Source organism: Notamacropus eugenii, chromosome 7 (assembly GCF_028372415.1).
Source record: "Notamacropus eugenii isolate mMacEug1 chromosome 7, mMacEug1.pri_v2, whole genome shotgun sequence".
Lineage (NCBI taxonomy): Eukaryota > Metazoa > Chordata > Mammalia > Diprotodontia > Macropodidae > Notamacropus > Notamacropus eugenii.
The window spans coordinates 76,668,538-76,686,669 of NC_092878.1; the positions used below are offsets into that span (position 1 = coordinate 76,668,538).

Genomic DNA, 18,132 nt, shown 5'->3' on the forward strand with positions numbered 1-18,132 from the left:
GGTAACACAAAACTGGGAGAAATAACATTGGATTAAAGGTTCAGGATCCAAAAAGATGTTGACAAGATAGAATACTGAGCTGAATCTAATGAGATAAAATTTAACAGAGATAAATGTTAAATCTTAGACAAGTTTAAAAAAAAACCTGTCACAAGTACAAGGTGGAAGAGGTATGGCTAAGAACTAATTCATCTGAAAAGGATATGGGACTTTGAGTGAACTGCAAGTTCAATAGGAAGCAACAACGACGTATGGCATGCAACAAAGCAAAAACAATCATAATAAATTATTATTATTAGATATATTAAAAGAATAATAGTTTTCAGAAGATGAGAAGTAACTCTCTCGCTATATTCTTGATATGTGTTCAATTTTAGGAAGGACACTGAGGGAGAGTGTCCAGAGGATGCTACTTATCCATAAAGAGCAAGCATTAGGAGAAATGAGTAGAACTTGTGGACAGGCAGATTTTAGCTTGGTCTAAGGAAAATCTTCCCAAAAACAGACATATACACAAAGTGGAATGGGAAGCCTTGTGAAGTAGTGAATTCTCTGTCATCTGAGGTCTTAAGGGAAAAACTGCTTATTGGCAAGGGAGATTTTTAGTTAAGTATAGTTTCAACTAGATGACCTCTGAGGTCTTTCACCACTTTGAGATTGTGACAGCAGTTAAACTGAGAAAATCTCTTACCCTTCTTCAGTTTCCGGACAGCTAACATACAATGGCTAGGAGACAGATCCCATATTCTTAAGGTCTTATCATCACTTACAGTTGCACAAATAGGTAAATGAGGATGGGTAGCTAAACCCCACACATCTCCTTCCATGTGTCCCTATGCAGAACAAAAAAATTAATTCTAATTTTTTAAACTGTAATTAGACCTATAAATTTAATGACAAAAATATAATGGAAACATCTCCACACATAAAATAAACCATACATAATTTACAATTATTTTACCTACCTACACAAATAAAGGAAATAATATAATCAAAACAAGAATTATTTTGCAGCATGTGTATGTATCTCTATATATCCATGTATCATTCATCCATCCATCCATCCATCCATCCATCCATCCATCCATCCATCCATCTATATCTTCTCCATTAGGATAAATCACTTAAATTCACATTAAAGTTAGTTTACATTTCATAAATACATTTAGTGACTAAATATAAGAAGCAGACTCTGGAACAGCTGCTCAAAAGTTCAGCTATCTTGTCTCACCTCACACTTCTAGAATCTTTCAGGTGTTTCCATGAAAGTTTTAGGAAAGAGTTATATTTATCTCTGGTAGGATAACCCTGCTAAATGTAGTGCTTTGGTCCCTTGCCCAAAGTGCACACATTGTAGATAATTTTGGGAAGTTTAGTGATACCTGAAGTTATCAGATAATTATGATATTATTGGAAAACAATGAAAACTCTTCCAAATATGACAAAAATCTTTCTGGCTAGTGTTTAAGCTTTTTATCCTATCCTTTTTTTTTTAAAAGGCATAGCATATGCATTTGAGAAAAATGCTAACTTTACAAGGATGGGGATATACATACCTTAAATTTTTCTAGTTACAAATAAAAAAAACATCATGTAGCAATTTGGAACTATGCCCAAAGGGCTATAAAATGTACATACCCTTTGACCCAACAATACCACTTCCAAGGTTGTATTCTAAAGAGATCATAAAAATGGAAAAAGAACCCACATGTACACAAATATTTATAGCAGATCTTTATGTGGTGACCAAGAACTGGAAATTGAGGGGATGCCCATCAACTGGGGAAAGGCTAAACAAGTTGTGGTATATGAATGTGAGGAAACACTACTGTGCTATAAGAAATGATGAACAGGTAGACTTCAAAAAAACCTGACAAGACTTATATGAACTGATGTTGAGTGAAGCGAGCAGAATCAGGAGAACATTGTACACAGCTAACAGCCACATTGTGAGATGTATGACTTTGATACAATTAGCACTTTTCAGCAATGCAAGGACCTAAAACAATTCCAAAGAACTCATGATGGAAAATGCCATCCGCATCCAGAGAAATAACTATGGAGTATGAATACAGAGAGAAGCAGACTATTTTTCTTCCTTGTGCGTGTTTTGTTTTTTCTTTCTTATCGTTCCTCCCATTCATTATAATTCTTCTATACAATATGACTAATGTGAAAATATGTTTAATAGGAATGTATATGTATAACCTATATCAGATTGTATGCCACCTTGGGGAGGGGAAACATTTTAGAACTTATGGAAGTGAATGTTGAAAACTAAAAACAAACTTAAAAAAAGAACAACATGCAAGTGTAATCTGACATTTAAAGCTTTAAATTATAATGCTTTAAGACTTCAAAATATATAGATGGGATTATATATATATATGTGTGTGTATATATATAAATATATATATATGAAATTGCAGCTAATAAAATAATGCTTCACTTACTGGCCAATCTAGAGATGTCCATCTAATCTGGTTAAGACAGCACTCTGTGTCTGCAGAAATTTGGGCATTTTAAAATATATAGTCCTTCACCACACATATTGTAATATTTTAGTATTTAAATGCATATTACAGAGTTGAGCACACTATCAAAAGTAATACCCTAACTTGTAATACACAATTAAGATCTACTGCACCCTTAAAGACCCCTGTGTTTTCCAGGATGATATTGTGTCTTTGTGCAGAAAATAGTATTTATGAACTAAATTACATAAGGTTATATAGTAGTGTGCATGTAGGACTAGGAGGCAGCAAGACTTGAATTCAAATCCTGCCTCCATTAGTAGCTATGTGATCCTGAGCAAATCATATAACCTCTCAGCCCCACCTAAAAAATGGAGTGATAACAGGTCCTTCTTTATAGGACTGTTGTGAAGATCAAGTGAGATATTATTTGTAAAGAGCTTTGCAAACTTTAAAATGCAATACAAATGTTAATTGTTTTTATTTTTGCTGTTCTAAGTAACATGCTCATGCTATTATGTCAATCATTATTAACTCATATTTCTAGATCATAAGTTATTTGAATACAGGAAATATATATTATCTTTACTTTGAAATACAATAATGCTAATCATATACATAATTGACCTCAGTGTTTAAGCATGTAATATTTCACAACCTGAAAAACTTCCTGGTATGACAGGACAACATGAGTACCCTTAAAATAACTAAATTACCCAGAGAATATGTAAAGTTCCTCTATGCAAGGGAACAGAATAGCATAGTGAAAATAACACTCAAGTGGGTTTCAGAAGACCTAGTTTCAAGTTTCAATTCAAAGACAAACTTGTATGATCTTGGATAAGACATTTTTACTTCTCTAGGTCACCCCTCATTAACATGAGGATGCTAATTAATATCTGTACTACGCACTTCACAGGATTACTGGAAGAATCAAGTGCAATCATTGATCACAAATCACTACATGTACGTAAGCTATCATGATTATTACCAGTAATAAAAATTAAGGAAGAAAAAAAGACTAAATTTATGTTAAAAAACGATCACATTTTAAGGGGTAAAAAAAGCAACACCAGAGTTTTGTGTTATACAGAAGGCTTATATAAAAAAATTTTCCTAAATGAGTAGTAAGATTTTACTTCATTTACTAGTTTTCCACATTATCTTATGTTAAGTATAATTTGAAAGCTTATATTCCTTAATTTTAAGTTTGAGCAGTACTTTAAGTTTGCATTAATAGGGTTTCAGCAATCTATTTTTATAAATAGTGAAAGAAAAGGTTAAGGTTATGAGTTTCATGTAATCAGTTAAAAGCTCCAGAAAATACAGTCAGGTTCAAAAATAGGGATAAACCAAATAAAACACATGAAATATGAATATAAACAGAATGCCTTTTTAAATGAAACTTCTTTCTTCTCTGGCAATAAGAAGTACTGCAATAAAATTATCATCAACTAGTTTACTTGGCAAAGTATATCATTTGTATCAATTCATTTGGTTATTATATAATTGTATATTGTATACATATACATATAGATAAGTAAGCATTTCTCTGGTTACGTGAGTGGTCATTTTTCAGTAATGGCAATTTTCATTTTCTCAACATCCTACATGGCATCAAATTACCGTTCAAAGGAATAACACGAAAAAGTATATTAAATTAAAAATTACCTGAACCAGTAGAGTAATTGGCCCACTTTTATCTACCTCCAGTATTTCTCCATTCTTTGTGCCTACTAAGATATGACCGTGTCCTAATGATATGGCACGTATAGACGGGTTATCTTCTAAAAGAAGACCTGGAATACAAAATGAAAGAATTCTAAGTAATACGTTACTTTATAAAAAATACAAAATACATTCAATTATGATATCTGACCATGACAATCTCAGATGATGAGATAGTTTTCTCCTCCATCCTAAAGGTTCCAACAAATTGGCTATATCTGCCCTCTCTTTACTCAAAAAAAACCTGAATATAAGAATGAAGTTCTACTATCTTAATTAAAATATTAAAATGGATCTTTTTTACCTTTAATTATATAGGGTTTTCTATCTTTATTACAATTTTTCTTTCTGGATAGATGATAATGTGACATAAGGCATTCTCTGCCAGTTTCACAAGAGTAGCTTTGCTTGTCTCCACTCTCCTTGGTTTTACTCCAATACTGGGTCTCATTCTTCTTTGCCTATCCTTTCTATTGTGCTGGCCAGGCCTTCTATCACTCCATCCCAAACTCACAGGTCTGAAGGAAAGAAGTCTTCCTTCACCTGCTTACCCACTGTCATGGCCAGCTTGCTGCCCCAAAACCATTATTCAACAACTTCTCTGAATCTCATATCTTCTGATTACTGTACTCTCTTATAATTCTTGGCTTTCATCTATTGCACTCTAGGTCTGTCTTTACCTATTTTAATGACGCAGACTGACTCAGTAGTTCTGGGTTTTTCACCAAATGTTACTATGCTAACACTCTGTTGTCAGAGTTCCTTGACCTCACAACTCCTACTTATTCCAGATCTAGTCTATTTCAGCTAGCCATCAACATGGTCAAATATAAGACCTCACTATCACTCAGAACTGCTCCACAATTCAAGACCTGTTTGAGATCAGAAATTCATTAATCATGTGAGAACTCCTTCCAATGGAGCAGACTACAACTAATCTAAAACTTTCAATCTTGTGCAACTACTGTTGACATCCTTCTGTAAATCTTACCCTATTGCCACCCCAGGGTTCATTCAAAATGCTGTGTACTTTCCATTAGGTTTCTTTATATCATATGCATAGAGGTTACCAAGGAAGCATGAAGGCTAGCCACTTATTATTCCTCATTCTTGCTACGTGACTAGTACAAGATCTCAAACTCTGAAATTTCCTCTCTTACAATAATCATTTGTTATTCTACTGCTTCTGTCATTCATCTGAAACTTATTCTTCACTCTCAGTGCAACCACTGTCATCTTCTCGTTTCACATTCTTTCACCACAGGTTTGACCCAATCATGAATTTATGGACTAGTTTTCAATCTTTAATTCCTTGTCCCTCCCATCCAAACTTTGACTAGTCCTGTCTAATTAGTCTGCCTTCTCTGAATAATTCCTATAATGTCCATTCTTCAATTTTACCTGTAAGCAGACAAATACTATAGAGAAAATCACTAAGCTATGTCGATCAGATAGGTATTATTTATTCCAAACCAGGCCTTCACTATTACACAGGGATTCTTTTTTTTTGTATACAGTGATTCTTTTATCAATCTTTTGACTATCACATTTACCACATCCTTTGTCCTAAGCTACCTTATAGCTTCTTAATACAAAAATCCCACTCCATTTCTTCTCTTCTCTCAGCAGAAGACCTTGCTTCCTATTTTACTCATGTCAGCATGGCACTTTGGAAGACATGCTGGATATGGAATCATAGAACCTAAGTTCAAATTCTTGCTCTCCCACTTGTGTGACCTTGGGCAAGCACCTAACTTCTCGAGTCCTTAGTATATTAATATACAAAATGAGATGGCTGACCTAAGTGACCTCTAAGGCTCCTTTCAGCTCTAAAACTTAAGCTCCTATAATCTAATATTTTTGCCTAACCTATCTTTTGCCACTTTCAACTCATAAGATGGAATGACTTCCTTCTCACTTATTACTTTCACCTCTTCTATCTCCTCCTAGAACTTGCTTCTTCAATCACCTCTTGCCTTTTCAATTTTTTCATGAGTTTGCTCTTTGCTCACAGCTAGGAAAATATGCTCAAGTCTTTCCTGTGTTTAAATAAAAACACCTTCTCTTGGGCAAATTATTCTTTTTCCTTCCCTTTATCATCAAACTTTTAGAAAGTGTCAATTTCTTTTATTTCTCCACCCATTTAACCCTCATCTGTCATTAATTAGCTTTGTGACTTTGGGCAAGTCACTCACCCACTCTAGGCCTCAGTTCTCTCATTGGTGATAAAGGGGATAGGAAAGATGGGCTCTAAGATCCTTTGCAGCTCTAGACTTATGATCTTATTATTTCTCAACTACCTGCAATCTGGAATCTGTTCCCACTGCTACACTGAAAATGCTTTTTTCAAGGTCACTAAGGACTCCTTTATCACAAAACCTAAGGGCCCCTTCTAGTCCTTAGCTTTCCTGACCCCTCATTTGGCTTTCCAGGCATACTGAACACTAATACTTTCTCCTCCTACTTCTCTGACAATGTTTTCTCTGCCTCCTTCTCTCACTCCACATTCTGCTCCCAACCCATAAACCAGTGAAATTTTCAAAGCTCTGTCCTTCATATTCCCTTCCCTCTCCAAATTCCCTTCTTGGCAAAAATGGAAGATGATTACTTGGTGTTAAAAGGTTTCATGCTTCATCTTGGGCTTGGTCTAGATCAGAGTGCCTGTAGCAGCATACTGACGCTGCCTGCAACACCTCTGGTCCAGATGAGCTTAACTTTGATTCTTGGCAAAATGGTTACTGAACAGAAAGAAAAGGAAGTGATAAAAAGATGGTTTCGGCAATCAGTCATGCTTTGGTACCTTATTTACTTTTTCACATTACTGAACTGGTAAATAAGAGGAATGCCACAGGTATTGTTCACACAGATTGTAGGGCATTTGTAGTTAGGCTATTCTTGTAGATAAGATGGAGAGATGCAGGCTAAATTATAAGAGAATTAGATGACTTTGGAAATTGCTGAATGGAGAAAATAGCCCTTAATAGTACAATATCAATTTTGAAGGATTTCTAGTAGAGTATCCCAGGGATTAGCACTTCATCCTAAGCTATTTAACACTTTCTATTAATGACTTGGCTAACAGCATGAATGGCATCTTTACCAAATATGCAAATGGTACAAAGTTGGGAAAGCTAGTTAAATATTGTGAATAACAGTCAAGACTGAAAAAGATGCTGGCAGGCTAGAATACTGGGATATAGCAAATGAGAAGAGGGATGAATGAAAAATCCTACCCTTGAGCTGAAAAGAAGTATCTTTTCAATTAGAAGTTGGTTAAAAAGTAGTTTGTATAAGATATGTGTGCATGGTGGGTAGGGGTTAGTAAACATGCAAATGCAATATGAGAACAGAATAATATGGCAACCTAAAAAGCTGATGCAATATATTTTCATGAAGTGAGTCATAACTTTCAGAATCAAAAAGATGAAAATCTCTCTATATTCTGCCCTGGTCAAACCACATGTGGAATAAAATATTCATTATCACAGCTGACAATTTAGGAATGGCAATGATAAGCTAGAGAACACGGCAACCAGAATAGAGTCCAAGCCATATGAGAATCTGGAAGGAAATGCAGGTATTTAATCTGAATAAAAGAAGATGAAAGAGGTAATATGATATCTGTCTTCACATTTGAAAAGTAGTCTTTTGGAAGACTGATTAGACTCACTATGTTTGGCCCTAGAAAAATTGGGAGCAATGGGTAGAAGTCATAAAAAGGCAATGTTCTAAAAATCTTCCTAACAATCAGTTATACAAAAGTGGAATTGATTTTTTTTTCAACGTGTTCTGGGTTTCACCTCATTTTAGTTCTTTAAAACTGAAATCCTGTGGTTCTATTTCTAAGGTCTGTTCATTTTTATCTATATTGTGTGGAAGACTAGAGTCATACAGAGATATCAAACAGGCAAGAAAGCTACTATGCGATGAATGTGTTCAAGTGACCATTACTCCTTAAAAAGAAAAAAATTAACTTCTGTAGTGATGTGCCAAATTAAAACAATGAATTAATACATGTCATTCTTAAAATAACTATATGGAACATTTTAATATAAGACCACCATGAACTCAGAACCTCCACATTGTCTCTTTTAAAAACAAAAAAAATACAAATGAGAAAAATATCTGTAGCCAAAAAACACACTCTACTCACTTTAATTGGCACTTGCCTTAATATACAAATAAGCCATTAATGTCTATTAAGTATAGTAAAGTAAGATCACCTTTAGATCCTGGAGCTAAAGAAGCTCTTTTGATGGCATACGTTTTGAGGCACCTTTCAAAGGAATCATCCCAAAGAGCCACTACTCCATCCTTTCCTCCAGTTACAAAGCCCTGTAAAAATCAAAATGTATTAGTTGCATGAGTTTTGAAAGCAGGTGTGGACATCTGTGTATAACTCGTATCTCTTTTATTAGATTCTATTCTCCCTGAGAGCAAGAATTTTTTCTCATTCATCTCATTTATCCTGGGACCTAGCAGAGCACATGTGTAGCTTACACACTGTAATTGAACACAGTTTATGGATCTTAAAAACGCAGAAACATTAAAAGCAATTCTATTTTAATGTGAAAACCATGTAAGTAACATTGTAGAAATGAAAATGTAATATATTGTTATAAAGCAGAGGAAGCTTCATGGCGAATAAGAGATACTACTACCAGTTACATGTCAAACAGAAAGCAGTTTACCCAACCAGTTGCAGCAGGTTCTATAATAATGAATAAGACAAATGGCATAAAGCATGTACTTCAAAGATCCACTGTTTTCTTTGACTGGTTCTCCATCCACCAATGTAGATCAATAACATACCTTCAAGCATCTTAGGAGACAGTCTCTATGAGCTTCTCTGGTTGGCCAACTGACAAAACCTCTTTCACATTAGACTACTTTCTCATATAGCAAATGTGCAATCTATTACCAAGACTTTACTTGAAGCATGGTAGAATGTACCAGAAGTTTTGTTTCACTGGCATAACCTTCAAAAACTCCACACATAATGAGGTATAAGAAGATATGAGACAATTACCTAAATTAAATAGGTTAGGAGTCCATTTTCCTCTCATCTTTCATAAACATATTCTACAAAATATTTTAACTTCTTGAGACATTCAAGAACAGTAAATTCTGGCAAGGGCTAGAAGTAGAGTTTAATCAATACAAGAAGCCCAAACATCATCTCTTCCTCTTTAATGAGTAGGAAAACAAGATAAAAGAATCAAATTTAAAATAATTACTTGGGAGTCTACTTGCCAAAACACAAAGAGGAAATACTTGAACACTATGACAAAACATTCTTTACACAAATAAAGCAAAGTCTAAATAACTGGAGAAGTATTGATTATTCCAGGCAAGTCAATACAATAAAACAGTAATACTACTTAAATCAATTTACTTATTCAGTGTCATAACAATCAAAGTACCAAAGAATTACTTCATTACTTAGAGCTAAAAACAAACAAAAACAACAAAATTCATTTAGAAGAACAAAAGGTCTAGAACCTCAAGGGCTAAAAGGAGACTGAGCAGTACCAGAAATCAATCTGTACTGCAAAGCAGTAATCATCAAAACAATACGGAACTACACGAAAAAATGCAAAGATTGGTTTATCATTAGAATAGATTAAAAACAATATTTACAGAAACAAATAAGCACAGCAGTCTAGTAACAGACAAACATCTCACACCATATATCAAAATAAGCTCCAACTAGTATATGAATTAGACAAAAAGGGTGACATGTTAAACAGATTAGAAGAGTAAGGAAGAGATTCATGACCAAAGGAGAAATAAGGAAGATGGCAGGAGGTAAAATGGATGATTCTGATTATATACAATTAAAATATTTTTGTGCAAACAAAACCAATATGACTAAAATGAGAAGAGAACCAGGTAAAAAATTCTTTGCAACAAGTTTCTCTGACAAATCTCATAGATATACAAAGAACTATTAAAAATAAGAACCATTTCCCAATTGATTAATGTTTTAAATGATACTTTAATTTTTCCCAATTGCATGTAAAAACAATTTTAACGTTTTAAAAAATTTTTGAGTTCTGAATTTTCCCCCTCCCTCTCTTCATTCCTCCCTGAGATAGTGTACAAGTTGATACATTACACATGTGCAATCACACAAAATATATTTCCATATTAGTCATGTTGTGAAAGAAAACACAGACCAAAAAACAAACCATAAAAAAGTGAAAAATAGTATATTTCAATCTGCACTCAGACTCCATCAGTTTTGTCTCTGGAAGTGAATAGCATTTTTCATAAGTCCTTAGGTATTGCTGAGAATAACTAAGACATTCACAGTTGATAATCGCACTAATCCCACAATATTGTTGTTACTCTGTAATGTTCTCCTGGTTCTGCTCACTTCACGCTGCATTAGTTCATGTAAGTCCAGGTTTTTCTAAAATCATGTTCCCTGTCATTTCTTATAGCATGATAATATTTTATCACAATCATATACCACAATTTAATCAGCCATTCCCTAATTAACTGACTTCCTCTCAATGTTCAATTCCTTGTCGTCATGAAAAAAAAGCTGCTATAAATGTTTTTGTGCAAATAACTCATTTTCCCCTCCTTTTAAAAAAATCTCTTTAGAATTCAGACCAAGAAGTAGAATTTCTGGGTCAAAGGGTATACACAGTTTTATAGTCCTTATTTTCCCACATTCCCTCCAACATTTATCATTTTCACTTTGTCTTATTAGCAAATCTGATAGGTGTGAGGGCAGTACCTCAGAGTGTTTAATTTGCATTTCTTTAATCTAAAGTGATTTAGAGCATTTTTTTCATGACTACAGATAGCTTTGATTTCTTCATCTGAAAACTGCCCGTTCGTATCCTTTAATCATTTATAAACTGGGGAATGGCTTGTGTTCTTATAAATCTGACTCAGTTTTCTATATATTTGAGAAATGAGGTCTTTAGCAGAGATACTTGCATAAAAATTATCTCCCAGCTTTCTTCTTTCCTTCTAATCTTGGTTGCATTGGTTTTGTTTGTGCAAGATCTTTTAAATTAACATAATCAAAATTATCCATTTTACATTTTATAATGCTCTCTATCTCATGTTTGTTCATAAATTCCTCCCTTAACCATAGATTTCACAGGTAAACTATTCCATGCTCCCCTAATTTGCTCACAATATCAATTTTATGTTTAAATCATGTATCCATTTTGACCATATTTTAACATATGGTGTGAGATATTGGTCTACAACTACTTTCTTCCCATGTATTTTTCAGTTTTCCCAGCAGTTTTTTCAAATATTGAGTTCTTGTTCCAAAAGCTTGGATCTATTTGCAGGTTTGTCAAACTACATTACTATAGTCACTTACTAATCTCATTGCTAGTATTATATTAAAAATTTTTGCATCAATATTCATTAGGTAAATGGTCTATAGTTTTCTTTGTTTTGGCTCTTCCTGGTTTAGCTATCAGCACTATATCTGTGTCACAAAAGAAATTTGATAGGACTCCTTTGCCTATTTTTTCAGACGCTTTACGTAGTACTGAAATTAATTGTTCTTATCTGGTCCTTGATGGTTTATTGACTTTCTTTTTCTAAGATGGGATTATTTAAGTAGTCTTATTTCCTTTTCTGCTAATCTGGGCAATTTATATCTTTATAAACATTTATTAATTTTGCTTAGACTGGCATATGTAGCAGCATATAATTAGAAAAAAATAGCTCTGAATAATTGCTTTAATTTATTCTTTATCTGCCTTTTCATTTGTGATACTGATAATGATATTTGATATTATTCAATTTTGTTCTTTTTAAAATCAAAGTAAGCAGTGATTTATCTATTTTATTTTTTCCCCACAAAACTAGCTCCTAATTTTATTAGTTGAATAGTTTTCTTACTTTCAATTTTGTTCATCTCTCTTTTGATTTTCAGAATTTCCAATTTAGAATTTAACTGGGGAGTTTTAATTGTTCTTTTTCTAATTTTTCCAGTTGCATGCCCAATTCATTGATCTGCTCTTTCTGTATTTTATTGATGTTAAGTATTTAGAGATATACCTTTTTTTTGCCAAAGTACTGCTTTGGTTGCATCCCATAAATTTTGATATGCTCTCTCACTGTTGTCATTCTCTTTGAGGAAATTATTGTTTCTATGATTTTCTCTTTGATCCACTCATTCTTTAGGATTAGATTATTAATTTCCAATTAATTTTTTTTGTTGTGCTCAAGCCTTTATTCCATTTCTTTTTTTTTGTTTGTTTTTCATTTTGAACACAGGTCATACCACATAAAACAATTCCTATTTTTGGTCAGGTGATACTTCTCTTAAAGCATTTACAATATAGACCACAGATGAATTTTTTTAAACATTAACCTACTGAGACACAAATAATAACTATGTATGCTAGCTTCACAAACCCTTGACCTGATTGTCTCCACATTATTGATAAGAATTAAAGGACCTTAACTTATTGTTGTTGGTCTAAAGTCCTAAGCCTAATAGCTTAATTTTAGACTTAACCTCGGATGCTCCCCTACCAACAATCTATAATTTAATGGATCTGATATTAAGCTTACAAACCTTTTGACTACAGGAAATTGCCACTAAGAGTAGGGACATTGCAGGGAACCAACATCTCCCCAATTTCATGTCAATTCCAGGCAGGAGTAGATTGTCAACCTGCATTCAGTCAGGCTTAAAGTCAGCCAGGTGTCCTCAGCCCAGGCTGAACAGCTGCTCTCCCACCCTTCCCATAAGATCACCTAATTGCAATTTATACCAGCATCTCACAGGCTTATGGGCATCATGGATTGGAGGCTCAGACCTCCTTTCCTGCTATCCACACTTGGAGTTAAGACTCATAAGAACAGTCAGTTAATAGTCTCATAGAATCTTAAAACAACAAGTTCCAATAACCAAGTTTCAGATATGACTATAATTTCACGTTGGCTAAGGAGCATCTTTTGAGGCAAGTCTTAAGTGGCTTACATGCCTTTCTATACATGTTCTAGTTCCTGCTTAAATAACAATCATAAAATCAAATTTACCATTTTCTTTCTTTCTTCTTCTTTAACTTTTCCATCAATGCCAAATTATGTGAGGTTACCTGCCTCTAGGAAACTTAGACAAAAATTCATTTCCCCAAACTAAAGATGTTTCTGATTTAGTCTCAGTAATTAATTCAGTCAATTGTTTTAATACTAACCGCTTTCATATCACTTTTTAACATGTCCAATTTTTCTCCCCATCTCATTTTTCTCCCCTTCCCCTACCCCCTACTACCTTGCATTCTGTTTAGCCCTTCCCTCAATGTGCCCTCCCTTCTATCACACCCCACCCTTCCCTTATTCCCATCTTCTCTCTTTTCTTGTAGGGCAAGATAGATTTCTATACCCCACTACCTATATTTCTTATTTCCCAGTTACATGCAATAATAATTCTCAACATCTGTTTCTAATACTTTGAATTCCAACTTCTCTCCCTCCCTCCCCACCCCCCACTGAGAAGACAAGCAATTCGATATGGACTAAATATGTGTTGTTTTGCAAGACTTCCATAATAATCATGTTACATAATACTAACTATATTGCCCTGTATCCTACTCTATCCTCCCTTATTTTTTTATTCCCTCATTTGACCTTGTCCCTTCCCAAAAGTGTTTATTTCTAGTTACCCCCCTCTCTCATTTGCCCTCCCTTATATTACTCCTCTTACCCTATTTGTCTCCTCCTCCCCTACTTTCCTGTAGTGTAGGATAGTTTTTCATACCAAATTTAATGAGCATGTTATTCCCTCCTTAAACTATATGTGGACAGAGTAGGTTCCCTTTTCCCTTCTCCCTTTTCTCCTCCATTGAACAAGATTTTTCTTATCTCTTTTATGAGTTATAGCCTGCCCCATTCCATTTCTCCCTTTCCCCTCCCAGTATTTTCCTCCCTCACCCCTTAATTTTTATTTTATTTTTTTGTAGATACCATCTCTTCTGATTCAACACAACCTGTACTCTCTGTCTATATATGCATATGTGTGTGTGTAAGTACAATCCCTCCACCTACCCAAATACTGAGAAAAGTCTCAAGAGTTACAAATATTTTCTTTCCATGTAGAAATGTAAATGGTTCAGCTTTAGAAAGTCTTTTATGATTTCTCCTTCCTGTTTACCTTTTCATGCTTCTCTTGATTCTTGTGTGTGAAAGTCAAATTTTCTCTTCAGTTCTGGTCTTTTCATCATGAATGCTTCAAAGTCCTCTATATCACTGAATGACCATTTATTCTCTTGAAGTATTATACTCAGTTTTGCTGGGTAGGTGATTCTTGGTTTTAATCCCAGTTCCTTTGACTTCTGGAATATTCTATTCCAAGCCCTTCAAAGCCTTAATGCTGAAGCTGCCAGATCCTGTGTTATCCTGATTGTATTTCCACAATATTTGAATTGTTTATTTCTAGCTGCTTGCAGTATTTTCTCCTTGACCTGGGAACTCTGAAATTTGGCCACAATATTCTTAGGAGTTTCTCTCTTCGTGTCTCTTTCAGGAGGTGATCAGTGGATTCTTTCAATATTTATTTTGTCCTCTGGTTCTGGAATATCAGGGCAGTTTTCCTTCATAATTTCATGGAAGATAATATTTAGGCTCTTTTTTTGATTGTGGCTTTCAGGTAGTCCCATGATTTTTAAATTGTCTCTCCTTTCCAGGCCAGTTGTTTTTCCAGTGAGATGTTTCACATTATCTTTCATTTTTTCAAACTTTTGGTTTTGTTTTTTAACTGTTTGGTTTATGTCATGGTCATTAGCTTCCCTGAACTCATTTCTCTCTTTCAAAGAACTGTTTTGTTCAGTGAGCTTTTGAACCTTCTCCTTCATTTGGCTAATTCTGCTTTTTAAATCATTCTTCTCCTCATTGGCTTTTTGGACCTCTTTTTCCAATTGAGTTGGCCTCTTTTTAAAGATGTTATTTTACACAGCATTTTTTTTTGGTTCTCCTTTAGCAAGTGGCTAACTTGCTTTTCAAGCTCTTCTACTGCCTGAGCTCAGTTTAAGTTCACTTTGGAGGTCCTGGAGGCAGGGGCCTTGACTTCCTGTGACAGGATGCCTTGTTCTTCCTCATCTGAAAGCATGGGAGGAGACACCTAAGACACTTTCACTAAGAAAGTAATTTTCTATGGTCTTATTTTTTTTCCTTTTTTTGGGCATTTTCCCAGCCAGTTACTTGACTTCTGAATCTTTTTCAAGAGGACAGTCCTATTGCCCCTCCTTTCCCTGGTACCATGTACAAGGCTGAGATTGAAACTAGCTGCTCAATTCCCCTGGGGTTTTGGGTGGCAGTGGCACTGTCACTGAGGGCTGAGGTTTAGATCAGCTGCTCCCTATCACCAGAGGCTTTAAACTGAGCTGCCTGGACAATGAATCCAGGTTGCTTCCAGGCCACTGTAGCTGCCTGCAGTTTGCTGCTGCTGTTGCCTGGGGCTATTGCTGGATGAACCCCGTTCCTCTCTTGCCCAGTTGGGAAAGCCCTCCCACACTAACCTTTGGAGTTTTCTTTGTTGCTTGTTGGTTGAGGTATCTGGGACCCTCCCTGCTAAGAATTCTGCCCTGGAAGTCTGTTCAGGTCCTGTTCCTCCAAGTGCAGAGTGGCCAGGGCTGTGATACACTCCCATTCAACGTCCCATGAGGTAGACCTTTCCTGTCACCCTTCTAGGTTACCTTTGGCTGGAAACCTCTTTTGCTCTGTTGTTCTGTGGCTTCTGCTGCTCCAGAAGTTGTTGACAGTCATTTTTTACAAGTATTTTGTGAGCTGTGGGGGAAGTGCTAGAGTATATGGATCTTTCTACTCTGCCATCTTGGCTCCGCCCCCCTCCCCCAATTAATTTTTAACCTTTCTTTCTCTAGACAAGTCACTCAACCTTGATTGCATTCCCTCTCTCCCCAAAAAAACATACTGTAGCACTCTGGTTTTTAAATCCACTCTGCTACTTCCATTTTTATGGGTGAATCCACCCCATTTACATTCACAGTTATGATTACTGTGTATTTCCCTCCATCCTATTTTCCCCATTTATCCTTGTCTCTCTTCTTTCCTTTCACCCTTCCTCTCATCACCAGTGTTTTGCTTCTGACCACTGCCTCCCATAATATTCTCTCCCTTCTATCAGTTCCCCCCTTCTCATGTCTCTTCTTCCCACTTCCCTTGTAAGGTAATAGATTTCTATACCAAACTGAGTGTTTTTATTCCCCCTTTGAGATATTTCTGAAAAAAGTAAGGTTTAAGTATTGTCCCCTCACCCCATCTTTACCTCCACTGTAATAGTTCTTTTGTACCTCTTTTATGAGAGATAATTTACCCCATTCTACCTTTCCCTTCCCCTCTTATCTCAACGTATCTCTCTTTCTCACTCATAAATTGTATTTTTGTATATCATCCCATCATAGTCAACTCACATCTGTGTCCTTTGTCTAGATATACTGCTTCTAACTGCCCTAAGAGTGATAAGATACTTAAGAGTTAGAAGTATTATCTTTCCATGTAGAAATGTAAAGACAAACCAGTTTAACCTTACTGAATCTCTTTTCTCTTTCCTATTTCACTTTTTAGGTTTCTCTTGAATTTTATATTTGAAAATCGAATTTTCTGTTCATCTCTGGTCTTTTCTTCAGGCATGTTAGAAAATCTTTATTTCACTAAAGATCTGGTTTTTCTACTGAAGGATTATGTTTAGTTTTGCTGGGTAGGTGATTCATGGTTATAATCCCTGCTCCTTTGCCTTCCAGAATATCATATTCCAAGCTTTCTAATCCCTTAATATAAAAGCTGTTAAATCCTGTGTAATCCTGACTGTGGTTCCGTGATATTTAAATTGTTTCTTTTTGGCTCCTTGCAGTATCTTCTCTTTCGCCTGGAAGCTCTGGAATTTGGCTATTATTCCCAATATCTTTCAGGAGTTGATTGGTGGATTCTTTCAATTTCTGTTTACCCTCTAGTTCTAGGATATCAGGGCAGTTTTCCTGGATAATTTCTTGAAATATAATGTATAGGCTCTTTTATTGATCATGGTTTTCAGGTAGTCCAATACTTCTTAAATTTCTATTTTCTATGTCAGTTGTTTTTCCAAAAAAAATTTCATATTTTCTTCTATTCTGTTGGTCTTATGATTTTGTTTTATTGTTCCCTGATGTGTCATGGAGTCTATGGCTTCTACTTACCCAATTCTAATTTTTAAAGAATTATTTCTTCAGTAAGCTTTTGTATCTCCTTTTCCATTTGTCCAGTTCTTTTTCTGGCAGTCTATATTTCTTTAATTTTTTAAAAAAAATTATTTATCCATTTTTAGTTTTCAACATTCACTTCTATAAGATTTTGAGTTCCAAATTTTCTCCTTATCTCTCCTCTTTCCCCACCCCAAGACAGAGCATAATTTGATATAGACTCTACATATACATTCATATTGAATCTATCTGCATATTAGTCGTGTTGTAAAGAATTAGAACCAATAGAGAAACCATGAAAAAGAAGAAACAAACAAAAAATATAAAAGCAAATAAGGTGCTTTCATCTGTATTCAGACTCCATAGTTCTTTTTCTGGATGTAGACAGCATTTTCTATCATGAGTCCTTTGGAGGTATCTTGGATCCTTGCATTGCTAAGAAGAGATAAATCTACCAAAGTTAGTCATCACACACTGTGGCTGTTACTATGTCCAATGTTCTCCTGGTTCTGCTCACTTCACTCAGCATCAGTTCACTCAAGTCTTTCCAAGTTTTTTCTAAAGTCTGCCAGCTCATCATTTCTTTTTTTTTTATGAATTTATTTTTCGTTTTCAACAATCATTTCCATAACTTTTAAATTTTCTCCACCTCCCTCTTCTTCACCAAGACAGCATGTAATTTGATATAGGCTCTAGATATACATCCTTATTAAACATATTTTCACATTAGTCATGTTATAAAAGAA

At 34.9% G+C, this 18,132-nt stretch overlaps 1 protein-coding gene across 12 annotated transcripts in view; it reads right to left on the reverse strand.

Moving 5' to 3' along the window:
• EML5 (EMAP like 5) overlaps positions 1-18,132 on the reverse strand; it is a 211,038-nt gene that overhangs the window by 80,271 nt on the left and 112,635 nt on the right. For all 12 annotated transcript variants that reach the window (XR_011970740.1, XM_072625213.1, XM_072625209.1 and 9 more), the window contains 3 exons: positions 8,426-8,537; positions 4,146-4,273; positions 692-833 (listed from right to left, as the gene is read on the reverse strand). Coding sequence is in view for 11 of the 12 variants with exons in the window: in XM_072625213.1 (XP_072481314.1) it covers positions 692-833; positions 4,146-4,273; positions 8,426-8,537 (382 nt within the window). In the remaining variant the exon portion in view is untranslated. The remainder of the gene's footprint in view (positions 1-691; positions 834-4,145; positions 4,274-8,425; positions 8,538-18,132) is intronic.